General features: G+C 40.9%; 1 protein-coding gene and 1 pseudogene across 12 annotated transcripts in view; one reads left to right on the top strand and one right to left on the bottom strand.

Annotated features, from left to right (window-relative positions):
- ABI1 (abl interactor 1) overlaps positions 1–27,093 on the bottom strand; it is a 124,677-nt gene that overhangs the window by 53,435 nt on the left and 44,149 nt on the right. For 10 of the 12 annotated variants that reach the window (XM_066280625.1, XM_066280622.1, XM_066280624.1 and 7 more), the window contains exon 2: positions 20,283–20,450. The exons of the other annotated variants lie outside the window; for them this stretch is intronic. In XM_066280625.1, the coding sequence (XP_066136722.1) occupies positions 20,283–20,450 (168 nt within the window). The remainder of the gene's footprint in view (positions 1–20,282; positions 20,451–27,093) is intronic. 12 annotated transcript variants of the gene reach the window in all.
- On the top strand, positions 8,808–11,494 carry LOC136337968 (large ribosomal subunit protein uL1 pseudogene; annotated as a pseudogene).

Genomic DNA, 27,093 nt, shown 5'->3' with positions numbered 1-27,093 from the left:
AGATGGCCCTGGCGCTAGGGATGGCTCCTCGGCCTCTGCCCCAGGCACTAGAGTGGCTCTGGTCGCAACAGAGCGACGTTCGGAGGGGCAGAGCATCGCCCCCTGGTGGGCGTGCCGGGTGGATCCCCGTCGGGCGCTTGCGGGAGTCTGTCTGTCTCTCCCCGTTTCCGGCTTCAGAAAAATACAGAAAAAAAAAAAAAACCTCCAGAAAACAAAATATGAAAAAAACACTCTCGAGGAACTTGCTGGCCACTAACAAAAAAGCTGGCTGGTCCTTTATCCCAAATGGGAACAAAATATAAGAACTGAGTTTGCTGGCCCTGGCCGGTTTGCTCAGTGGTAGAGCGTTGGCCTGGCGTGTGGAAGTCCCGGGTTTGATTCCCGGCCAAGGCACACAGGAGAAGTGCCCATCTACTTCTCCACCCCTCCCGCTCTCCTTTCTCTCTGTCTCTCTCTTCCCCTCCCACAGCCAAGGCTCCATTGAAGCAAAGTTTGCCCGGGCGCTGGGGATGGCTCCATGGCCTCTGCCTCAGTCACTAGAGTGGCTCTGGTTGCAACAGAGCGACGCCCTGGATAGGCACAACATCGCCCCCTGGTGGGCGTACCGAGTGGATCCCGGTCGGGTACATATGGGAGTCTGACTGCCTCCCCGTTTCCAGCTTCGGAAAAATACAAAAATAAAAATAATAATAATAATTTTTTTAAAAAAAGAGTTTGCTGAAGGTGGGAAGGGAACTGACACGGCACAAGAAACTTTAACAGGTGCCCTGGCTGGGTAGTTCAGTTGGTTAGAGCATCATTCCGATATGCAAAGGTTGCAGGTTCAACCCCCAGTCAAAACATAACAAGAATCAACTAATGAGGGCATGAATAAGTGGAACAACAAACTGATCTCTCTCCCATCATCCCCTTCATATCTCTCTTTCCCTTTCTCAACAATCAATTATCATTAAGAAAGAAAAAAACGGCCTGACCTGTGGTGGTGCAGTGGATAAAGCGTGGACCTGGAAATGCTGAGGTCGCCAGTTCAAAACCCTGGGCTTGCCTGGTCAAGGCACATATGGGAGTTGATGCTTCCAGCTCCTCCCCCCTTCTCTCTCTCTGTCTCTCCTCTCTCTCTTTCTCTCTCTCTCTGTCTCTCCCTCTCCTCTCTAAAAACAAAAAATGAATAAATAAATAAATAAATAAATAAATAAATAAATAAAAGAAAAAAACAACAGGTGATGAAATTAAGAATCTTGAGGTGAAGGGTTATCTGAGGTTACTGAGTTGAGCTCAGTCTTTGTAAGGGAAAGAATAAGGCAGCTGTTAGTGCTCATCAGAGGGATGCCACTGCCAGCCTGAGAATGAAGGAAGAGGCCACCAGCCAAGAAATGCAGGCCTCTAGAAGTGAAAAAAAGTAAGAATAGATTTTTCCATAGAATGTCCCAAAAGAAACACAGCCCTGCCACATCTTAATTTTGGCTCAGTGAAACCCTTATCACACTTCTGACCTTTGGAACTACAGTTGTGGTTTTTCAGCCACTAAATTTATGGTAACTTGTTACAGCAGCTATAGGAAATTAATACAAATACGCATGTGCAGAGGCACGCGCGCGCGAGTGCACACACACATGGGGGGGTCAGGGGGGAGCAGCACTTGCTCTAAAAAGTGTAACATGTTACCATGAAGCTTTCAGATTCAAAACTCTAGGCCCTGGCTGGTTGGTTCAGCAGTAGAGTGAGGGCCCAGCATGTGGAAGTCCCAGGTCTGATTCCCCAGTCAGGGCACACAGGAGAAACGCACATCTACTTCTCCACCCTTCCCCCTCTCCCTTCTTTGTATCTCTCTCTCCCTCCCACAGCCAAGGCTACATTGAAGCAAGTTGGCCTGAGCGCTGAGGATGGCTCTATGGCCTCACCTCAGGCACTAGAACGGCTCTGCTTGCAACCAAGCAATGCCCCAGATGGGCAGAGCATAGACCCCTATTGGACTTGCCAGGTGGATCCTAGTTGGGCGTACACGGGAGTCTCTCAGCCTCTTGGTTTCTCACTTAAGAAAAAATACAAAAAAATGAAAAATTAAAAAACCTCTAAATAGCCCTGGACTTATGGGTATCCCTAGTACCTTTGGCAGAATAAAACTGTCAGGGAATATGCCTTCAGTTTATCTTATCAATGGTATTCCACTTAAGTTGCACAGAGATCTCAAAGATGAGGTCTTAAGATGAGCTTACAAATAAAGTTTACAAAACGCGTAAGGAAACAATTCACCATAAGCAAAAGGTAGTGCACATACACATGAACACACACACACAAACACAATAAGGCCTCCAAGAATGTTAATTCAAAACAGAAAATTAATTCAGAACAAAGAAAGAAGATAAAAGAAATAGATGACATAAAAAAAAAGGTACAATACAGGGTGAAGCAAAAATAGGTTTACAGTTGTTTGTATAAAAAATGCAATAATTAAATAATAATTCAAGAATAAACTGTTTTGTGAATGTACTCACAACTGTAAACCTACTTTTGCCCCACCCTATATAATGGTGGATCATTTGAATCCAAATATATTATTAATTATATTAAGTGTAAATGCAATAAATATCCCAATTAAAAGAACTATCAAACTGTTTTTAAATCCAATTATCCCTAAAAGAGATTGTTAAAAACAGAAAAAGCTGAAAGTAAAAAAATATAAAAGATATATTCTATATATAAATATGTAGTATATAGTGTGTGTATTTCAAGTATTTTTAGACCGGTGGTGGCGCAGTGGATAAAGTGTCGACCTGGAAATGCTGAGGTCGCTGGTTCGAAGCCCTGGGCTTGCCTGGTCAAGGCACATATGGGAGTTGATGCTTCCAGCTCCTCCCCGCTTCTCCCTCTCTCTCTCTCTCTCAAAAAAAAAAAAAAAAAAAAAAAAAGGATCAAGTATTTTTAAATAAACTTAAATACTCAATGAAGGTTTTATAATTTACACTTCAATCTTTAAAAAGAACAAAGCAAAAGCATTAAAGAAGCAACTTACATGCCAAGCTGGGCACAGGGGACAGTTATTGAAAAAATAAACTCGTGTGACTAAACATAAAACTGCAGGTGGTTCAGTAGATAGACCATCGGCCCGGTATGCTGTCACAGATTCAATTCCCAGTTATTGCACATATGAGAAGCAATCAATGGCCTGACCTGTGGTGGTGTAGTGGGTAAAGTGTTGACCTGGAACACTGAGGTCATCAGGTCAAAACCTTGGGCTTGCCTGGTCAAGGCACATCCGAGAAACAACTACTAAAAGCTGATGCTTTCCAATCCTTCCCCCACCTTTCTCTCTCTTCTTCTCTCTTTGGGGGAAAGAAAGGGAGGGGGAGAGGGGAAGGGAGAGGAGGGAGGGAAGGAGGGAGGGAGGGAAGCAACCAATGAATACACAATGAATTGATGCTCCTCCCTCTCCCTATCTCTCTTTCCTTCCCTACTCGCCCACTCCCGTCCTCCTTCCTTGCTCTCTCAAATGAAAATTAAAAAAAAAAAAGGGAACACCAACAAGTGGATAGAAAGGAAACCAACAAAAAGGGAAACAAATCTAAAAACAGGCTTAGAACAGTGATTCTGCCTGCCTTCAACTGGATTTTCAAATTATTTCACAGCTAAAAAAAAGAGTTAAAATGTGTACAATTTGTTTTTAACCAAGCAGATTATTTTAGAAATAAATTCTGCCATAATTAAATATACTTATTTATGTCATGAGTTCTCAAGTACCACTTGTAATTCAGAAACCAAAGAATTTTTAAATCATAAGTAATCTTAATAAAATATAAGGAGAGGTGGGCAAAAGTAGGTTGACAGTTGTGAGTATATGACACAGTTTACTCTTGTATTACTATTTATTAATTATTGTATTATTTTCCATATGAACAACTGTAAACCTACTTTTGCACACACCTGTAAATTATTCCTCTGTCAAAATAAAAATTGCTATGACAAGATGACAAAAATTTTTGTTCTCTTAACAAAATACTTTTAGGGATACTGTGCCTTGATGTACATACCAGGTTCTTTATAGATTTCCTCAATATGTATTTAAAGATTATTGTGGCTTTACAAGCCCAAGACTAAAAATATTTAGAAAAAGACTTAAAGTGTAAATAACAAAAAAGTAGCTTTCAAAAAATAAGACAATGGGCCTGACCTGTGGTGGTGCAGTGGATAAAGCGTCGACCTGGAAATGCTGAGGTCGCCGGTTCGAAACCCTGGGCTTGCCTGGTCAAGGCACATATGGGAGTTGATGCTTCCAGCTCCTCCCCCCTTCTCTCTCTCTCTCTCTCCCCCTCTCTGTCTCTCCCTCTCCTCTCTAAAATGAATAAATAAATTAAAAAAATTAAAAAATTAAAAAAAAAAAAAATAAGACAATGGAGTAGCTTTTAAATGGAAATCTATTATTACCTCCAAAGTCCTCTCTATCACCTAATATAATCATGGCCAAACATTAAACACGCTTATGGTGACATTCTACAAATTAACCAGCCTATAATTCTCAAAAGTGGCAAGGTCAGGTAAAGTCAAGGAAAGACTAAGGATCTTCTCCAGATTGAAGAACACTAAGGAGACCTAATAGTTAAGTGCTTCTGAACTGCACCCTTTACTCCTAAAGCTTTTGTAACAACTGTCAAATGTAAATGAAATTTTAAGATTGGATGGTCACAATGTATAAATATTAATTGCCTGATTTTGATGACTGTTATGGTTATGCAGTATAACACACTTGTGTCTAGAAAATACACATCAAAGTATTCAGGAATAACAAGGCATCGTAACGGCAAGTTCTGTGTCCTGTTCTGCAACTTTTCTGTAAGTTTTAAACTGTTCACCCAAAAATGTTTTAGGTCATCTTTATTACTTAGTCATAAAAATGGAATAGGACTTTTAGTCCACTGCTTCAGAGGAAGTGATCAGTGTTCTACAGAAGAACACAATATAATAAAATTTCTCTAAAAAGAGAATATACTGATTTTTTCATCAAGTGAAATCAAAAAGGGATGGTCCCATTCAAAACAAATAGTGACAGGCCCTAGCCAGTTGGCTCAGCGGTAGAGCATTGGCCCAGTGTGTGGAAGTCCTGGGTTCGATTCCCAGCCAGGGCACACAGGAGAAGCACCTATCTGCTTCTCTACCCTTCCCCCCTCTCCTTTTTCTCTCTCTCTCTCTTTCCCTCCTGCAGCCAAGGCTCCCCTGGAGAAAAGTTGGCCCGGGCACTGAGGATGGCTCCATGGCCTCTGCCTCAGGCACTAGAATGGCTCCAGTTGCAAGGGAACAATAGCCCAGATGGGCAGAGCATCGCCCTCTGGTGGGCATGCCAGGTGGATCCTAGTCAGGCGCATGCGGGAGTCTGTCTCTCTGCCTCCCTGCTACTCACTTCAGGGAAAAAAAAAAAAAAGTTATAAATTCAAATGGCCCTAAATTTTCTGAATCACATTCTTTTCTAAAGAGCTTCTTGACTTTACACTCTAAGTTTCTTTCCTGTATTATATGTTGAATAAATGGACGCATACAAACTACTAGGCACTGGAAATATAGCGATGATCACAACAGACCCCTGTGGAAGGCAGATATTAAATGAAAGGACAAATAACTATGTAAGTCTAATAATAACTGCCATAAAGGGAAAGTATAGGATGCTATAAAAGCAGTTAATAGAGAATCGTAATAGTATGTGTGCAGGTGAAAGGAAGGACAGAAAAGAACATTAGGGAAACCCTCCCTTAAAATACACTCTATGGCCTGACTTCTGGTGGCACAGTGGATAAAGCGTTGACCTGGAAACACTGAGGTTGCCATTTCAAAACTCTGCACTTGTCTGGTCAAGGCATATATGGGAGTTGATGCTTCCTGTTCCTCCCCCCTTTCTCTCTCTCTCTCCCTCCCTCCTCTCTAAAATGAATAAATAAATAAAAATAAAATAAAATACATAAAAAAAATACAATCTATGGAAGACCTCAAGGATGAATGGGGAGTCGGCTGGGTGAAGCATGTCTCTAATTATACAGGCCAGGACACTAACATAGCAGAGAGCACTGATTAAATCCTTGAATTTAAAAGTCCAAGAGGGTTAATACTTAAAGGATGAGACTAAAAATAAAAGTAGATACCAGGCCTTTAAAGAGCCTTAAGTGCCAGTAAAAAAGACTTTAAGATTTTGTTTCCCTTATGGTCACTGATTTTCAAACCTTTTTTACTTGTTTAATCCTAATTTCAAGCAGCTCTTACAGAGAATCTCAATATAAAGTATAAACAAAAATAGCACTGTCCTGCCTCAAGTGGAAGGAAGGTGCTTTAGAACTTCAACTGAAGCCTATTTCCCTAGGTGAGGGCAAAAGCAAACACAGGCAACTACTGAAAAGAGAGAAGGCACTACCAGAAATAATTTATGGAGGATCCTATTAGCCAGACTTCCAATCAGAAAGTGATAAAAGTCTAATTAGAATAATTCAAACAGCATTTATATAAAAGGAACAAACCCCAGAGGAATGGTGAGAGGGGACACAATGAAAGGTATAGACTCTAGTGTTAGCAGCAGAAGCAGTACCCTTAAACCCAAAAATGATATGGGGCGGGAGAGATTACCGAAACTTAGACGAGAAAGTCACAGAAAAGGCTACCTTGAGGGGTGTTAATAACAGCCAAGCCACAAGAAAGAAACTAGGGAAGTAAATATTCTAAGCTTACCTTCCTCACTGTGTTGATCTGCCTGTGTTCCACAATGGCTGCATGCTATCTGAAGCCAAAAGTCACAGGTGACCACTGACATATTCCATACAGATAAGCCTCCCACAGAAGAGACCAGGTGTGAGACAGTGATCAGGATCAAACAGAAGTTGCCTGACATGTAGTAGAAGTATGCACAGAAATACTAGGAGAGATCAAACATGAACTTCTGGGACCAAGGAAAAGGTTTCACTGAGCGGGTACACTTAAACTGAAACCTAAAAATGAGCATGAGTTACCCAGGCAGAGAAAAGAGGGTAGACAGAGTCTAAACCAAGGGTCAGGAACCTCTTTGGCTGAGAGAGCCGTGAACGCCACATATTTTAAAATGTAATCCGTGAGAGCCATACAACAACCCATGTATGTTACGCATTATCCAATAAAAATTTGGTGTTGTCCCAGAGGACAGCTGTGATTGGCTCCAGCCACCCACAACCAAGAACATGAGCGGTAGGAAATGAATGGATTGTAATACATGAGAATGTTTTATATTTTTAATGTTATTATTTTTTTAATTAAAGATTTGTCTGCGAGCCAGATGCAGCCATCAAAAGAGCCGTATCTGGCTTGCGAGCCATAGGTTCCCGACCCCTGGTCTAAACAATGGGACTAGCCACTACAAAGGTATACTTTTAGAACAGTAAGTGAATTAGGATATTTGAAGTACAGAATATGAAGCAAGAATGGGAATGGAATCCTGGCCAGGTACCTTAGTTGGTTAGAGCGTCATCCCAAAAAACCAAGGTAATGGATTCGATCTCCAGTCTGGGCACATACAGGGAACAACCAATGAATGCACAACTAAGTGAAACAACAAACTGATGTTTTCTCTCTCTCTTTCTCTTTGTGTGTATCTCTAAAATCAATCCATAAATTTTAAGAAAGAGAGAAAGGGAGGAATGAAAGAAAGAAAGGAGGGAGGGAGGAAATGGAATGAAGCTAGAGAGGCAAAACTTAGACAAGATGCATGCTTATATCAGTATCACACTAACAATCTAGCCTTTATCCCAAAGTTTAATTTGACTGATATGATATTATCTGATAGAGGTAGGTGTGGATTTTTAATAAAAGTAATGGACACAGATTTTGGGGGATTTTTGTGTAAGGAGTCAATTCTCTTATTTCTTGCTTGGTCATTTTATAAAAACTGCATGGCAGAGTGGGAGTACAGAGAAGAATGCAAATACTAATTAATAACCTAATTTCAGCCTGACTAGGTGGCGCAGTAGATAGAATATTAAACTGGGACACAGAGGACACAGGTTCAAAACCCCAAGGTTGCCAGCTTGAGCGCGGGCCCATCTGGTTTGAGCAAGGTTCACCAATTTGAGCGCAAGGCCACTGGCTTGAGCAAGGGGTCACTCATTCTGCTGTAGTCCCCTGGTCAAGGCACATATGAGAAAGCAATCACTGAACAACTAAGGTGCCACAAGAACGGATGCTTCTCATCTCTCTCCCTTCCTGTCTACCTGTCCCTATCTGTCCCTCTTTCTGTCTCCCTCTGTTTCTGTCACATACAAAAAAAAACAAAAAAAACCTAATTACAAGTTTTAATCCACTTCAGCCTTTAAAAAAAAAAATGTTCACAGTTAGACTTTTTCAAGTAAAAGCAAGCAAAGATATTGTCAGTGACCACATTAAGTAATCTATTTAAGATTCTGAATCAAATCACCAATAATTCAAAATTTACACCTGGGCACATTTATTTTGCTTTAATTTTCGTATTGATTTTAGAGAGGAGGGAGGGAGGGGGAGGGAGGGAGAGAAAGAGAGAGAGAGAATGTGATAGAGAAAGGATGGAATAGGGAACAGGAAGCATCAACTTGCTTCTCATATGTACCTTGACCAGACAAGCCCAGGGTCTCAAATATGAAACCTCAGCATTCCAGGTTGATGCTTTATTCACTGCGCCACAACAGGCCAGGCTGATTTTGCTTTGAAATGGAGAACTTCCTCAAAACAACATTGACACCTCTGTCCTATTTGCAAAGGAACACAGATTTTCAATAGTACCACAATGATAATAGAAAGATTCAGAATCTACTCCTTGCTAGGCCTTACAGGACATGGATACAATGATGCACAAAACAGAAGAGGCCCCATCATCATTTAATTTATCTCTAATTGAAGAAGAAACTGGCATTAAGTAAGTAAACATACAAATAAACAATTACAAGTTTGTTATATGCTACAATTAAAAGCAACATGGATAAGGTGGAAAAAAATATGCTATTAGATTCAGAACAAATCTTTGCAAAAGCAACATCCATGGAGTAGAAGAGACAAAATCAAATCACAATGAGTAGAAGTATACAGATGTTTGAAGGAAGAAGACGCCAAGAGATGAGATTCAACAACTTAGGTTGTGAAATGTCAACAAAGAAAAGATAGTATCTCAAAGGGTATGGTAAAGAAAGCTTTTTTTAAAATGAAAAAACAATCGTGCTTCATGTCAACTGGAAGAGGAAGGCAAAAGGAGTTGAATGTAAGAGAAAGAACAAGTGATAGATTCAATAACTAATAATGCCAACATCTTATTTTCAGGTGTTAGGCTAAATGTTTTATTTGTAATTCTTTATTTTATCTCTAAGCTTACCACTAATGTCCCAATCTTGTACCTGAGAAAACTAAACTCAAAGAAGTTAGTGCCTGACCAGGTAGTGACACAGTGGATAGAGCATCAGACTGGGACACAGAGGACCCAGGTTCGAAATCCCGAGGTTGCCAGCTTGAGCGCTGGCTCACCAGCTTGACCATGGTGTCACTGGCATGAGTGTGGGATCATAAACATGACCCCATAGTCACTGGCTTGAGCCCAAAGGTCGCTGACTTGAAGCCCAAAGTTGCTGGCTTGAGCAAAGGATCACTTACTCTGCTGTAGCTCCTCAGTCAAAACACATATAAGAAGGCAATCAATGGACAACTAAGGTGCCACAATGAAGAATTGATGCTTCTCATCTTTCTCCCTTTCTGTCTGTCTGTCATATCAAGTCCCACTCTCTGTATCTGTCACACACAAAAAAAATAAGAAGTTAGGTAACGTGAGCAAATCACATAGAGGCATAACTGGAATTCAAACCCAGGTATTTATGACTCTAAATCACACCAGGCCACACTGCCTTACTTATTAAACAAATACCTTTCAAACTACTTCTTAAGTGCCAGTTACTGTTTTGAGGATACAGAGATGAATTAAACATATTCTTTACCTTTAAAGAGTGAGGAAGGAGAAACAAACACATACCTCAAGTCACTGATAAAAGTAGAAACAAGTCAGATGGCAGAGCACAGAGAGAGACAGTAATTCTACCCTGAGTTAATCAGTGAAGATTTCAGATGGCCCTGGTGCTAAGCAGAACAGAGACCAGACAAAAGCAATTCCAAGACAAAGAGATAATGCAAAAGCAAAGAGGCACAGATTTACATACTAAGTATGGAACCTTCAAGAAGTTAGGCATTTTGGGCATGGCAGGAATGCAATAAGAGCTGGAAGAAATGAAGTCAGAGAGCTTTTTATGATATACTAAGGAATCTGAGGTTTAAACTATAGAAAGTAAAAAACCACTTCCAGGTTTTCAAACAAGATTAGCCTACTGTAAAGATTCAGAAACTGATTAGGAGCTTCAAGCTGTAGGCTGGTGAATGGCTTACAGAGAGATTCAAACACACAATCTGAGAGAGTCCCAAACTAGCTCTTTATACAATGAAGCTATGGGGGGAGGGGGGGGTCCTGCTCTTTTCTCATTTTTGCAGCGTGAGGAATTACGAGCAGCAAAGTCTCCCACGACACAAGGCCGTGTGGGAAGTCCTGCATGGGAACCAGAGCAAGCGCCTTAAGTTTTTGGAGACGGTGGAGCTGCAGATCAGTCTGAAGAACTATGACCTTCAGAAGGACAAATGCTTCTCAAGCACCAGGCTTAAGTCCACTCTCCACCCCAAATTCTCCATGTGTGTTCTGAGGGACCTGCAGCACTGTGATGAGGCCAAGGCCATAGACATCCACCACATGGACATCAAGGCGCTGAAGAAACTCAACAAGAGTAAGAAACTGGTCAAGAAGCTGGCCAAGAAGTATGACACCGTTTTGGCTTCAGAGTATTTGATCAAGCAGATGCTGAGAATCCTGGGCCCAGGCTTGAATAAGGCTGGCAAGTTCCCCTCCTCGTTGACCCACAATGAGAACATGGTGGCCAAAGTCGATGAAATGAAATCCACAATCAAGTTCCAGATGAAGAAGTTGCTGTGTCTGGCTCTGGCGGTTGGCCATGTGAAGATGACAGATGATGAGCTTGTGTGTAACATCCACTAGGCTGTTAATTCTCTGGTGTCACTGCTCAAAAAGAATTGGCAGGCCCTGGCCGGTTGGCTCAGCAGTTGAGCATCGGCCTGGTATATGGAAGGCCCAGGTTCGATTCCCAGTCAGGGCACACAGGAGAAGCGCCCATCTGCTCCTCCACCCCTCCCCCTCTCCTTCCTCTCTCTCTCTTCCCCTCCTGCAGCCAAGGCTAAGCCTTAGGTGCTAGAATAGCTCCCATTGCAAATGAGCCAAGCCCCAGAGGGGCTGAGCATCGCCCCCTGGTGGGCATACCGGGTGGATCCTGGTCAGGCACATGAGGGAATCTGTCTGACTCCCCCCACCCCCCTACCCCCGCTTCTCACTTCAGAAAAATACAAAAAAGAAAAAAAGAATTGGCAGAATATCCAGGCTCTGTACATCAAGAGCATCATGGGCAAACCCCAGCGCCTGTACTAAGGCAAAGCTTAATAAACCAGGGCGCTACCATTAAAAAAAAGGGGAGGTCCATAGTCCCCTTCTGGAAAAGGCAGTCTTTAAGTAAGATGAGAACAGTTCCATATTATACTATTAATTGGGATAGAACTAAAAACTGGTTTAGCCCAGACTTTGTGAATAACAGGAAGAATAGGTTTGCTTCCTCCACACCACAATTGGACTATTTGAGGCAAAGTGTGCACTTGGGTGATTTTTTTCTCCAAAAAGTGTATTGAACAGAGGCAGGATAGCCTGTTATTTGTTTTATTTTATTTTATTTTTGACAGAGAGACAGAGAGAGGGACAGAAACGGACAGAGAGGAAAGGAGAGAAAAGAGAATCATCAATCCTTCCCTGCGCACCTTAGTTGTCCATTGCTTTCTCATATGTGCCTTCAAAGGGTGGCAGGGTTGGGTGGTGGGAGGGCTACAGCAGAGCAAGTGACCCCTTGCTTAAGCCAGTGACCCTGGGCTTCAAGCCAGCAATTTTGGGGCTCAAGGCAGCAACCATGGGGTCATGTCTATGATCCCACACTGAAGCCAGTGAGCCCACACTCAAGCCAGTGAGCCAACACTCAAGCTGGCGACCTCGGGGTTTCAAACCTGGGTCCTCCGTGTCCCAAACCTACGCTCTATGAACTGTGCCACCTCCTGGTCAGGCACGTTGTTTACAGTACTTTGAAAGAAGAGAACAAAGCCTCCAATCCCCCCCCCAAAAAAATACTCCTTCCTTTGCCTCAGGGTTTAACCGTGTCAGTGTCACCTTGCCATCTGACGACAGTTTAGAAAGACTGATAATATTTCTTCTAAGTCTGTTGCTCTATTCAGGAGCTGTATAGTTCCAACACCACGCAGATATCAGAGGCAGAGAGAAAGCAAAAGAATAACCATCTACTCCCCCTAACACAACACAAGCCATCATTCATCCTTACCAGTGAAACCAAGTCAAGGGGAAATAAATTATAACTTAAAACTTTAGATTTATTTTTCCAAACTAACCTCCAGACACATTCTCCATTCCAAACATGACACCCAAAATCCTACTCACCCTGAACAAGCCACCTGTATCTTTGTCTAGTGCCACCACCTGACTGGAACTCATTTCACTCCACATTAACATGATACATGTACAGGCTTCCCTCAGATCCCAACTGCAACGTCAGTCCTTCAATGTCACTCAAACTGTATGCCCACAGAACTTGTTGCTCTGTATAAAGTGTTTATTAAATACTTCTACTTATTGTATTTTAGTATACATATGAAAACATCCCAAATGAAAATTTTTTTAACAATGAATGCTTAGTCCATGGCAGGTTTAGGGCTAGATTCTAGCATTTTAAAAATTGAATAATAATACAATCTGCTGCCTTCCAAAAGCTCCCCAACTACAATGAAAACATAACGTTACACAGTTAATGCAGCATTTATTAAGTGTTTAAAGTGCCACAACAGCAGAGATAATGTGGATCACTGCTGTGAAACTAGCTCATTCAATCTTCGTTTCACCCTTCCCGCTTCAACCCCAAGATTACCTTCTTGCTCAGCAGAAGCTAAAACACCATTGCCCAATTGTTCTTACAGCTGGGCTCCTGGATACAATTTCAGATCTGCCAGTGAAATGCACTTTCATGGGATATGAAAATTGAAAGTGAAGTGAAGATCACTTACTAGCCCTTTACATTACTTTCTGCTGGTAAGCAGGTTGAGAAATAAGTCCTCCCCCACAAAGTGGTGTTCCAGTATCCATTCTCTAATTCTTTGGTGATTGGGAGGCAACTGCAGTGGACACAACAGCTGGACCCCAAGTTTCAATGCCCACTCATCTGCTGTGCAGTGTCAACAGGCAGCTGAGGCAGCAACAGCGGCAGAAGCTTTCTAACCCTTGGTTTAAAAACCTTGGATCAAAAACAAACAAAAAACCTTGAATCAGGCCTGACCTGTGGTGGCGCAGTGGATAAAGCGTCGACCTGGAAATGCTGAGGTCGCCAGTTCGAAACCCTGGGCTTGCCTGGTCAAGGCACATATGGGAGTTGATGCCTCCAGCTCCTCCCCCTTCTCTCTATCTCTCTCTCCTCTCTCTCCTCTCTGTCTCTCTCTCTCCTCTCTAAAAATGAATAAATAAAATTAAAAAAAAAAAACCTTGAATCAGGTTTTTAAACTCAATAATTCCAATGCTATCATCAGAAATTACAGCTCCCTAGTGAGTCGGTTCTGGGAGTTATCCACGGAGACCAAATTTCTATCTAAAATACCAAGAGTAGTTTCTATTTCCCTGATCTTGATCCATACGTGAACAAGGAATGCCTTCCAGGGGAGGAAGCACACCAACACGAAGGAGGGAAAGTGAGAGGTACTAGTGCAAGAGACCAGCAAACTGTTTAGTGTAGGGTTAGACCTCTGCACATATGAGAAAAAGTACTGAAGAATGAACTAGAATCAGTATCTTGACATGTCCTTTAACCATAAAGTTTTAAGTTGCTGAATTCAGGATTGGTCAAAAAAAGAAACAGTTATGTGTCTAACATGTACATCACCTGAAGGTCGATCTCTACTGACTGCCTTTTATCTTAAATTTTGGTCATATTTTTCCACTTCTTCATAGGCCTAGTAATTATAAATATCCTGTACATGTGAATGATACCCTCCAGAAACTCTAAATCTTGTTCTAGTCCTCTGAAAAGTGCTGAAAGTAAACAAAGCTAGACGTGAACTCCAAACTGTCTCCTGTCAGATGGGCAGCAGCTAGAATCCCTTCACTAGGCTGCTCTGCTTGCAGTCTATTCCACATGTGTATATTCAGAGTCAACCTGGGATCCCAGTAACCATTACCTGCAAAATGGTGGACTCTCTCTCTCCAGGCCATCTATCCTCTCATTTTCTAATTGTTGTGGTCACCATGAACTCTGCCCTCTGGTTCATCATGCAGTATGTACTTTTCTGTCTGAGCTTTAGATGCCCAGCATGGTGTCAACTGGCTATAGAAACAGCAAACCCACAACTGCCTGGTTCCTTTTTCCAAGCATAGACTAAACACCCAGTTCCTTGAAACTTGTGCCTATTAGTTGCTCTTGAAATAGTCTTTGACTTTTATTTTTTGTCTTTTACTTTTCTTTGTTCAGAGTTTAAATTATCTCTAGGAACGTTGGCTTGATAAGAAATACTCTATACCATTACCAGAGGAAGAATGCTTAGTTGGTTTACTCTGGAATAAAAATAAATACAAAGTTTTATCCCTATTCTTATTAGCCTAAAAAAATTGATAATTTTTCTGGTCCTCCTAAGGTCAATGGTCCAAGTCTCTTTCATTCTTTGTTCAATCAGAGGAGAATGGGAGTTGGTTGTATGAATGTGTTCAAAAGAAAATTACTGGGATATAAAACAGCATAAATTATTCATTAACTGTGAATTTCACAGATCAGTAAATACTGGGGAACGGGGGGAGAAGAGGGGAGGGGAAAATAGAGATTTAAAGATAAAAAAAGATAAAAAAAACAGGTTAGGAGGGAGAAGAAGTACTGTTATCAATGTTACTGGCCAGTGACAACATTTAAAAAACAAACAGCCTGACCAGGCAGTGGCACAGGATATAGATCGTCAGCCTGGGATACTGAAGACCCAGGTTCAAGCCCCTGAGGTCACCAGCTTGAGCACAGAGTCACCACTTAGAGCATGGAATCATAAACATGATCCCATGGTCACTGGCTTGAAGCTCAAGGTCGCTGGCTTGAGCCCAAGGTGGTTGGCTTGAGCATGGGGTCAATGGATTGGCTGAAGCCCCCCCCCCCACCTCAGGTCAAGCAAGGCACATGTGGGAAAGCAATCACTGAACAACTAAGGTGCTGCAACTATGGGTTGATGCTTCTTCTCATCTCTCTCCCTTCCTATCTGTCTTTCTCTCTCTCTCAAAAAAAGAAAAAAATACTACCATCGACTATCATTTAAAAAATAAAAAGGAAATCAGAGAATCAATATAAACCTACCTGACAATATTTCATCATCTTGCATAATATATAACCCTAGATTTATCTTTTATTTCTTTACAAACCAGAAACAACTGTGAAAAAAACAGTACTGGTCTTGGAACTACATCTAGACTAAAGTAATCTACAAATAAAACCATTCTGGAGTATAGGCGGTGCTAGATGCAGAAAGAAAGAAAAAGGGAATATAGAAACCTCCAAGATTTCAAAGTGCCCCCCGACAGAGGACTGGATAAAGAAGATGTGGTACATATACACTATGGAATACTACTCAGCCATAAGAAATGATGACATCGGATCATTTACAACAACATGGATGGACCCTTGGTAACATTATACTTAGTGAAATAAGTAAATCAAAAAAAAAACTAGGGCCTGATCTATGGTGGCGCAGTGGATAAAGCGTTGACCTGGAACACTGAGGTCACTGGTTCAAAACCCTAGGCTTGCCTGGTCAAGGCACATATAGGAGTTGATGCTTCCTGCTCCTCCCCCTACCTCTCACTCTCCTCTCTAAAAATGAATAAATTAAAAACAAAACAAAAAAAAACTAGGAACTGTATGATTTCACACACAGGTGGGATATAAAACTGAAAGTCAAGTCATGGACATAGATAAAAGTGAAGTGAAGTATTATAGTTACTTGGGGGATTGGGGAGATGAGTAAAGAGGGACAAATATATGGTGATGAAAAATGATTTTATTTTGGGTGATGGACACACAACACAATCAACAGTTCAAATGCTATGAATATATTTACCTGAAACCTATGTACTCTTATTGTTCAAAGTCACTCCATTAAATTTAATTTCAAAATTAAAAAAAAACCTTCAAAGATTTAATACTCATCTTTCCCAAATCATTCTATTACTGTAGACTCCAATCTGATCAGCCCTAAAAAGTAAGAATAGAACTATGAGCAGAAAACATATTTTGAGGTTATTCACCTCTCTTACTAACCCAGATCTGCAGATCCCAGAGATTCTTTTATGAATAGAAAACCTGCCTGACCTGTGGTGGCGCAGTGGATAAAGCGTCGACCTGGAAATGCTGAGGTCGCCGGTTCAAAACCCTGGGCTTGCCTGGTCAAGGCACATATGGGAGTTGATGCTTCCAGCTCCTCCCCCCTGTCTCTCCCTCTCCCTCTCTCTCTCCTCTCTAAAATGAATAAATAAATAAATAAAAATTAAAAAAAAACTTTGACAAAAGAAAACCTGCAAATTCTGTCACGGGGTGGGAGCGAGGAGAAATGGGATTGCCTACAATCTAACGATAAACATAAAACAAGGCACATATGTTAGATTTCTATTAATATGATTAAAATAAAAAATTTCAGTTATCTAAAACACTAAATAGTCTTCTTCGGAATTAACAATTTGAGAAATCTATTTATATAAATACACAGCACTTCAAGTATCAGTATAAGAAAAGCAATTTAAAACCTTCCAGAAACTACATCTTTGATCTAGTGTTCTACGGCGTCAAAACTGTTTATAAAACAAGCTGACAAAGTAATTCTCCATTATGACTTTTATACAAACTTCAATATAAACAGAATTAAATCGCAGACTCAACCACAAAATATATACATTATTATCTCTTTTTTTTTCTTTAATTTATTTTAGAGAGAGAGAGAGAGAGAGAGAGAGAGAGAGAGAGAAAGGAAAGAAGGGAAGGAGGAGGGGGGAAACAGGAGAAAGAGAGAAACATCTATTTGTTTTCCACTTATTTATGCATTCACTGGTTGACTTGCAGATGCCTTGAACCCGCATCCCTGGTGTATCAGATGACACTAACTAACTGAGCTACCCAGCCAAGGACTCCCTTGGTTTTTCTTTCTTTCACGCCATAGAAACCTCAAAATTGGTATCTGTTGTATACTAAAAAAAAAAATTGACTGAACTCTGTCCCTGGTTCATAGGAGAAAGCTTTCAACCTTTGGAATTTCTCTAGTAACAGGGGTGTCTTTTATGCTAATAAGATGGCTCAGGATGAGAGCTGGTCACCAGAAAGACCAACCATGTAATGAAAGTGCCCAGGCTTTGAGTCGGCACAACCTCTGGATGAGGGAGGAGGGCTATAGACACGGAGTTTAATGAAGTGGCCAATGACTTGATCAGTCATGCCTATAACTGATAAAGTCTGGACACCCAAGTTCAGTGATGCTTCCTGGTTGGTGAACACAGTGATGTGCTAGGAGGGTGATGAGCCCTGATTTCACAGAAAGAAGGCATAAAAACTTCTGTGCTCAGGTCCATCATAGACTTTACCCAATGCATCTCTTCATTTGGCTGGTCCAGATCTGTATCTTTTAAAATGAAACTATAATCATAAGGACAGTGTATCCCTGAATTGTGTCATTCCAATAAATTATCAAATATGAGGAGGATATGGGGACACCCCAGATGAGTGAGTGAGAACAAGAACCCAACTAGCCACCATCATCTGAAGTGAAGGCAGTCTTTACTGCAGGTGGTTAGTGCCAGAACAGGACTGCAGCACACCAAACCACCAGTGGAGTTTCTTCATCATTCCTTACACATGCTAACCTCTATCTGCTGAGGATACAGAAGGAATAAAGCCGTAAACTTGCAGAATTTGGATCATCATACAATCTACACATGCTCCATTCCTCACAATTTCTGGCTTCTTCAGAAATGTAGCTGATCAAGCTCCACAAAATTATCTTTAAAAAAAAAAAAAAGTTATTTACTACAAGTAATTGGATAAGTTGGTGTCAAATCCCAACTTATTTTTTTTGAAATAAATGTTTGTAAAACACTACATGAAGTGCTGGCAAACTTGTTCTGGACAGAGCCAGAGAGTAAAATCTTTTAGGCTTTGCAGACCATATGGTCTCTGTCATAACTGAACTAGATCACTGCAGTGGAGAAAGCAGCAATAGTGCTATGGAAACAAAGGAACCGTGCTCTAGTCCAGTCAAAATTGTTTTGCAAAAATGGGGAAGAGGGAACTGCGTTTAACCCACCCAAACCACAGTTCACTGGGCCCTGCACAAGATTAATTATTCAAATAAACATAAACTTTGTAAGTCATCTGATGCTATGAACATACCAGTAAATAAAAGCCTTACAGACAAGATTAATACATTTTTTAAAAACTGAATTTAAAGTAAATATATATATGTATATTTTAATGGTCCAAATCCTGTTTACTGATACATATTTTAAAGAGACAAATCACGTTAGTCAATACATTTTTAATGATACACAGTTTATGTTAGCTAATACATATTTTTAAATGATATACATTATATATTAGCTAATATATGTATATTTTAATAATGGGAAGAAAACAGGAAAAGAAAGAACCAAAGCTACACCAAAAATCTAGTTATACTTAGAGTATTTTCATCTATCTTCAAAATTTTCCGATGTTTAAAACATTAAAATTCAAAACTTCCCTCAGCTAACATGAAAGCCCCAGGAACCGTGCTAGGTGCTGTGAGCCTCTGGCAGAAGAACTAATGATGAAACAGGTGTTTAGCTATACAGCTACAGAAGTTTCTTTTAGATAATAACAAATATGGTTTAGTGTCAAGACAAGGTTTAATTCCTCAGCTCCCCAAATGAACATTTATATGCTCTGTAGCATGTATTTACATCCAGGAAAAATCTATATTCTGTATTAGTACACCTTTACTATAGCTTGTTCCTCTATCACTTATCTTTTTTTTTTTTTTTTTGTATTTTTCTGAAGCTAGAAACGGGGAGAGACAGTCAGACAGACCCGACTGGGATCCACCCGGCACGCCCACCAAGGGGCTACGCTCTGCCCACCAGGGGGCAATGCTCTGCCCCTCCGGGGCGTCGCTCTGCTCTGTTGCAACCAGAACCACTCCAGCGCCTGGGGCAGAGGCCAAGGAGCCATCCCCAGCGCCCAGGCCATCTTTGCTCCAATGGAGCCTTGGCTGCAGGAGGGGAAGAGAGAGACAGAGAGGAAGGACAGGGGGAGGGGTGGAGAAGTAGATGGGCGCTTCTCCTGTGTGCCCTGGCCAGGAATCAAACCCGGGACTTCTGCACACCAGGCCGACGCTCTACCACTGAGCCAACCGGCCAGGGCTCACTTATCTTTTTAATCATTATAATTTAAGCAAGAAGTCTTCATTAATCTGAATTAATCAAAAGTGTCAGAGAGAGGGAAAGACAGGAAGGAAGAGAGATCCGAACCATCAATTCTTCGTTGCAGCACCTTAGTTGTTCATTGATTGTTTTCTCATATGTGCTTTGACTGAGGGGGTGGCTACAGCAGAGCAAGTTACCCCTTGCTCAAGCCAGCAACCTTAGGCTTCAAACCAGTGACCTTTGGGCTCAAGCCAGCGACCATGAGGTCATGGCTATATGATCTCACGCTTAAGCCAGCAACCCCAAGCTCAAGCTGGCGACCTCTAAGTTTTAAATCTGGGTCCTTTGCATCTCAGTCCGATGCTCTATCCACTGTGCCACTGCCTGGTCAGGCTCAATAAAGATCTTAAAAGAGGAATAAGATAGTGGTGATGGTTGCATAACAATGTAAATATATTTAATGCCAATGAACCACACATTTAAAAATGGTTAAAATGGTAAATTTTATAGTGAGTATATTTATCATAGAAAACTAAAAAAAAAGAGTTAGTTTACTAAACTCAAAGCTAAAGCTGAAAGTGATAATAACTATAGTCAGTCAGTAAGAAAATGAGTAAGGAATTCATAGATCAAGCTATCTCCTACTCCTCTGACATATGCTACCAATTGCTAAGATGTGAATTTAAAGTCATTTACAAGCTGTTACCTGTGAGATGTGATTGATGGAAGACTCCATTCTCCGAAGCTGAGAGGCTTGGATGTCCAACAACTGGAGTACATTGTTGGCCAATGCATTTATTTGATAAGCAACACTAGCTAGGGATTGGGTTGTATAGGCTTTGGTCTCTTCTAAAGCTTTTCTCTTGTCTGTAGCCTGAGATAAGAACAAAAACAACCAATATTTAGGTTAACGTTCATTAAACATATATTTTATAGAAAGGCAGAGTTATAATTATATTTTTAAACAGAAAACCCAACTGAATAAAAAAATCTTATCAGACTAATCTAATACACCTGAGACACCTATAAAGGCATGGCAGAATTTCCTGTCAGCCAGATGTAAACTACTCCCTCCTGAGTAGTCCATCCACTAAAATATCCAGTAAAAGATCCACCAAGCAAGTGACATCAGAAGCAAATTGTAATAGTTGGTACTAAGTTACTTAAAGTCCCTACACCACCAATTTATAGCATTACATCTTTAGAACCTTATGTCAACCCAAGCTCCTAATCCACTGTTGAGAATTTAGCTAAACTATTCCGTAATATTGCTGCCTTGCCATCTATTTTGTGTAGCTAAGTGGCCTGCAGGGTTCTTGAACGGACACTAGCTCTTCCAGCAAGCATATGCCCTAGATAACAGCTCTCAAGGATCACAAGTAAATATATGTTCCTGATAAGACTCCCCCAAGGCCCTTTGCAATAAACAGTCTTCTGCCTCTCACTACCTTTCCCTTTTGTTCCCCTTAGATAAAACCAGCCATTGGAGATTATCAAAAACCTGCTGTTTGGGGTTTAAAATGACCAATCCAGACTTAGCCCAGGAACCCCAAAGCACTGCACCCACAGACCCTAATAAAGGCATCTGCCCCAGGTCCTGCTGCTCACTCTCTAGGCACGCCTTGCATTGACCCCCCAACCCATGTGTATCCTCAATGCATACTGTGTATCTATCTCCTCCAGGATCTGTGAGTAATCAACTTCTCTATTTCACTCTCTCTTCAGTCCTTTGCTGAATCTTGACTCACCACCTATCTGGTTACTTATCAAACATTAACAAAAAATTACAACACTGCCTGACCTGTGGAATGCTGAGGTCACTGGTTCGAAACTGTGTTTCAAGTGTTTGCTTGCTTATATTTTGCATTAGGGTGGGGCAGCACCATGTGTGTGTAGTCTGTGGAAGGCTGTAGGTGCTTGCCCTCAGGGTAGAAGACTGCAAATTGTTTGCCAGAGAAGTATTTCTACCAGCCTGTTTTGCTGGAGAGTTCTGAGGGGTTTGGGAGCCCTGCTGAGGCTTGGGGGGGGGGGGGGGGGGGGGGCTATGACTGGGTAAAGATGGAGAATGAGTCAGGGCTTGGGAGCCCTGACTGAGAGAGAAGCAGTCTTCCCTGCCTGTTTGCTCATCCGCCGTTACGAGACTAATAAACGGAATGGCCCACCATTTTCTGGCTCCATAGTTCCTTTACCTTCTGCCAGAATCCAATGTGAACCTGCATGACCGTGGCTCTTGCCCTTACACCGGGTCAAGGCACATACGAGAAACAACTATTATGAGTTGATGCTTTATGCTCCTCCTTGACCCCTTTCTCTCCTCTCTCTAAAATCAATCAATTTTTTTAAAATCACGACACCCACTAACAATGATATGGACTAAATCCACTCTACCTTATATCTCTGTTCACATTAATCACCATCAGAAATCTATCCTTCCTGTTATCCACTATGATTCAAGCCTCTAATCACCACAAAAACTATCTTATCACCCAATCCTCTACCCACCTGTTCTTCCCAAACCCCTATACCTAACTTAAGAGTAAGGTGGTGAGCAACATTCAAAGCAAAAGGAGAGTGAAGTTCAAAGATAAGTGAAAAACTGTGGGAGTGGGAGGCAGCAACTTACAACACAAACGGTAAATATCATTAATATATAATCTAAATATAAAGAAATGCCAAGCATCAATAGAAAAGAAAAAAGGAACACAGATCTACACAAGCAATGCTTGTATTCAAGTAAGCCTACAATCCTATTTTTACTTAATAAGGGCCCCAAAACGCAACAGTGATGCTGTCAATTGATAGGCCAAAGTGGTAAAGTGCTTCCTGTAAGTGAAAACGTAAAAGTTTGTGACTTAAGAAAAAAATTGCATGCTAAGGCTGCCAGATCTATGGTAAGAATGAATTTTCTATCCGTAAAATTGTAAAGAAGAAAAAATAAATTGTTAGTTTTGCTATAGCACTTCAAAATGTAAAATTTATGGCCACACTACATAAGTGGTTAAGATGGAAAAGGCATTAAATTTGTGGGTGGAAGACATGAACAAAGATCATACTGACATGACTTTTATTACAGTATATTGTTATATTGTTTTATTAGTTATTGTTAATCTCTTATAACTAACTTATAAATTAAACGTTATCATAGGTATAAATGTAGAATACGAAAAAACACAGTATACACAGGGTTTGGTACTATCCCAGTTTCGGGTAGCCACTGGGGATGGTGGAGCGTATCTCCCATAGTTAAGGGGAGGCTACTATAATAAGTGATGTTGAGGAATACTGTTATTACTACTACACCATAATCTTTAGAATATTGCTAAGGTGAAAAAAGATGATGAAAAAAATGTTTATAGAAGGCTACTATTTAACTAAAAAGGAAAAAGAGAGAAAAATATAAGGTTATATTTTTGAAGAAGAAAAACAAACCAGAATGTTTTTATGTTATTGTTTTGTTTTGTTTTGTTTTGTCTGTGACAGAGACAGAGAGAAAGACAGATAGGGACAGACAGACAGGAAGGGAGAGATATGAAAAAAAATCAATGCTTCGTTGTGGTACCTTAGTTGTTCATTGATTGCTTTCTCATATGTGCCTTGACTGGGAGGCTACAGCAGACGAGAGACCCCTTGCTCAAACCAGCGACGTTGGGTACAAGCTGGTGAGCTGTGCTCAAACCAGATGAGCCCGCGCTCAAGCCAGCAACCTCGGGGTTTCGAACGTGGGTCCTATGAGTCCCAGTCCAACACTCTATCCAATGCGCCACCGCCTAGTCAGGCTATAATTTTTTTTTTTTTAATTACATATGAGGGAGGGCATGTAAGTTGAAACATGAATAAAATTCTTTAATTCTTTAAATATTACCTTGTTTTATAGATTTGTTTTAGGAACTTTGTAAATAATTTACACAATTATGAAACAAAGTTAAATTTTAAAAAGGAATGCCACAAAATTAAATGCAAAATTAATCAACATGACTAATTTTGCATCTAATTAGTGGCTAAACCAGAGAGGAAATATCCTAAAAGTGACTTCAAAGTACAGTAATTTGATTGTATATTCTTAATTGGATTTATCCCTAGGATAAAAATAACTGAAAGAGAAAAAAAACTGAAACTGTTTTCAATCACCTTATTACTGATTGTAGTCTTGGAATTATTATCCTGAGACTGTTTGTGTAATGTGGGATAAAGGAAGTCATTAGTTATGTTTGTCACTGAGCACTGAGATTTTTGGCATGGTTCAAAAGAAGTTTTGATGTATGACAAACTTAAGAAAAACCCGGTTAAAAAAAAAATGAAAAAACCTGTAGCTGTAGATTTAAACTAAATGCATCGGTTTGAACTCTATTTTATCATATCATATCATATCATATCATATCATATCATATATATCAATATCCTAGCTCTATCCAATGAAAAGGCCTAAATATATACAACATGAGGACTATAGTTAATAACACTGTATTATAAAACTGAAATTTTCTGCGTCAACCTGGAAACACTGAGGTCGCCGGTTCAAAACCCTGGCTTGCCTGGTCAAGGCACATATGGGAGTTGATGCTTCCTGCTCCTCCCCTTTCTCTCTCTCTCTATCTCCCCCCATCCTCTTTAAAACGAATAAATAAAAAACTGAAATTTTCTAAGAGAGTAGAACTTAACTGTTCTCACACAAAAGATAAATATGTGCAGTGACAAATATATAGTATTAATTAACTAGATGGGAGAAATCTTCCACAAATTATCAAATTATCACGATGTAGACTTTAAATGTCTTACAATTTTGTCATTTATACCTCAGTAAAGCTGGAGGGAGGGGAGAAAAAAAAGGCCTAATAACAATTACTGTTAAGTAGCCATGTAGCACCACTCATTATTCAAATTGTGATTTTTCATACCACTTTCCAAAGCAAGGAACCAGGACTTCTAGACAGTTACAGGTCTAGGACAGAAAATGTAGAAGCTGCACATGGAACATGAATATCACAAAGAATGTGGAAGGACCAAGGGCTACTTACTCTATAAAGGGTCATGTAACAAGGACTCAGGTATCAACTAGAATAAACTGCTACAGTCCAAAGACCGGGCAATGCAAACATCAATGGGTATACTGTAATGGGATAATACATAAAATATTTCTATCTAAGAATTTGTAACAATATATGAAAAATATGTATCACTGGCCAGTTTTGGAGGATGCTAGAAACCATCTCATTTGGGGAAGGAAAGGGACAGCTTTATTAAAGTATAAAATACATACAATACAAAAAATTTAACTTTAGCTTCTTTTCAAGCTAGGCATTTAGGTGATGGGTATCCATGTGAGTTCAACATGTGCATCAAGAAGTGTATACTTCTGGGCCCTGGCCGGTTGGCTCAGTGGTAGAGCGTCGGCCTGGCGTGCGGAAGTCCTGGGTTCGATTCCAGGCCAGGGCACACAGGAGAGGCGCCCATCTGCTTCTCCACCCTCCTCCCCTCCTTCTTCTCTGTCTCTCTCTTCCCCTCCCGCAGCCAAGGCTCCATTAAAGCAAAAGATGGCCCGGGCGCTGGGGATGGCTCCTTGGCCTCTGCCCCAGGTGCTAGAGTGGCTCTGGTCGCGACAGAGCAATGCCCCGGATGGGCAGAGCATCGCCCCCTGGTGGGCGTGCCGGGTGGATCCCGGTCGGGCGCATGCGGGAGGCTGTCTGACTGCCTCCCCATTTCCAGCTTCAGAAAAATACAAAAAAAAAAAAGTGTATACCTCTGTTCAGGGTCCATGGAATAATGTTGATCCACAATTACTGCAAGGTGTTCAGGTTTATAAATCCAAATGTCATAAAACTTGACAAAGGAAGCACAAGCCTCAAAAGGTCAGTTCAACATAAAGCAGCTGGTAAAGAGCTTACAGTGAATAATTCATTTGAATTTGAAAAACATAGAAATAAACGTCAAATACCACTGAGATCTGTGGAATGAAATAACTGACGTCTGACCAGTGGTCACGCAGTGGTTAGAGCATTGACCTGGGACGCTGAGGTCCCTGGTTCTAAACCCTGGGGTTGCCAGCGCAGGCTGATCGGCTTGAGCGCAGGTTAACTAGGTTGGTTGAGCACCGGATCTTCTACATCAGTGGTCCCCAACTTTTTGGGGGCCGCTGTTTAATGTCAGAAAATATTTTCACAGACCAGCCTTTAGGGTGGGACGGATAAATGTATCACGTGACCAAGACCAGCGTCAAGAGTGAGTCTTAGATTGTAACAGAGGGAATCTGGTCATTTTTTTAAAATAAAACATCGTTCAGACTTAAATATAAATAAAATGGAAATAATGTAAGTTAGTTATTCTTTCTCTGCAGACCGGTACCAAATGACCCGCGGCCCGGGGGTTGGGGACCACTGGTCTACATAACCCCAAAGTTGCTGGCTTCAGCAATCCATCCCACCCAACAAGGTACATATGAGAAGCAATCAATGAACATCTAACGTGATGGAACTACAAGTTGATGCTTCTCATCTCTCTCCCTCTCTCAGGATCTCTCTTAAATTTTCTCTTTCTCTCTCTAACAAGAAAGAGTTGAAGAGATCAGAGATAACAAACTAAACTTATAACAGGCTGAAGAAAAAGAACTACAGAAAGTTCTAGACATCAAAGAAGTCAAGCAAAACGTGTCTCATCTAAATCCCTTTTGTCTACAAGGAAAGCAACTCTGAAAGACGAAATGACATAGAAATTACAAGAGGATGTGGATTTGGAAGTTGTTTCTGATCATCTTATTATCTAACCAGTTCTATAAGCATATTGGAAAAAATTTTCTTAGAGACTTAGAACATCTAAATTATTGATATTTTTTTACATATGGTGACTCAAATGGAAAGATGATTAAAAATACATCTCTCCTAGGCCCTGGTCGTATGGCTCAGTGGTAGAGCATCAGCCCAGCATATGGAAGTCCCAGGTTTGATTCCCAGCCAGAGCACACAAAAGAGGTGCCAATCGGTTTCTCCACCCCTTTCCCTCTCCTTTCTCTCAGTCTCTCTTCACCTCCTGCAGCCAACACTCTATTGGAGCAAGGTTGGCCCGGGACTGAGAATGGCTCTATGGCCTCCACCTCAGGCACTGGAATGGCTCAGGTTGCAACGCAGCAACACCCCAGGTGGGAAGAGCATCGCCCCCTAGTGGGCTTGCCAGGTGGATCCTGGTCGGGCGCATGCAGGAGTCTGTCTCTCTGCCTCCCTGCTTCTCAATTCAGAAATATACAGGAAAAAAAATACATCTCCTCTTCTATACTCCTATCTGCAAAACATCAGATAAAACAGATGCTAAATTGTATCTCAATGTTAAACCTTCACTCATATATATACTTATGTAAATCATGAAATTTCTATAAATAGGAAGTGAATTGTGGACATAAAATAATTATGCCACTTGAATAATGGCACTAGATATCATTTATGTAATAACTAGTGATGAAAGCTATGGCTAGTAATTCAGTAAGTCTCCAAATTACAAACACCCCACTTACATACAACTCATGCTTACAA

Source organism: Saccopteryx bilineata, chromosome 5, assembly GCF_036850765.1.
Source record: "Saccopteryx bilineata isolate mSacBil1 chromosome 5, mSacBil1_pri_phased_curated, whole genome shotgun sequence".
NCBI lineage: Eukaryota > Metazoa > Chordata > Mammalia > Chiroptera > Emballonuridae > Saccopteryx > Saccopteryx bilineata.
This window is presented reverse-complemented; position numbering and strand designations above follow the sequence as displayed.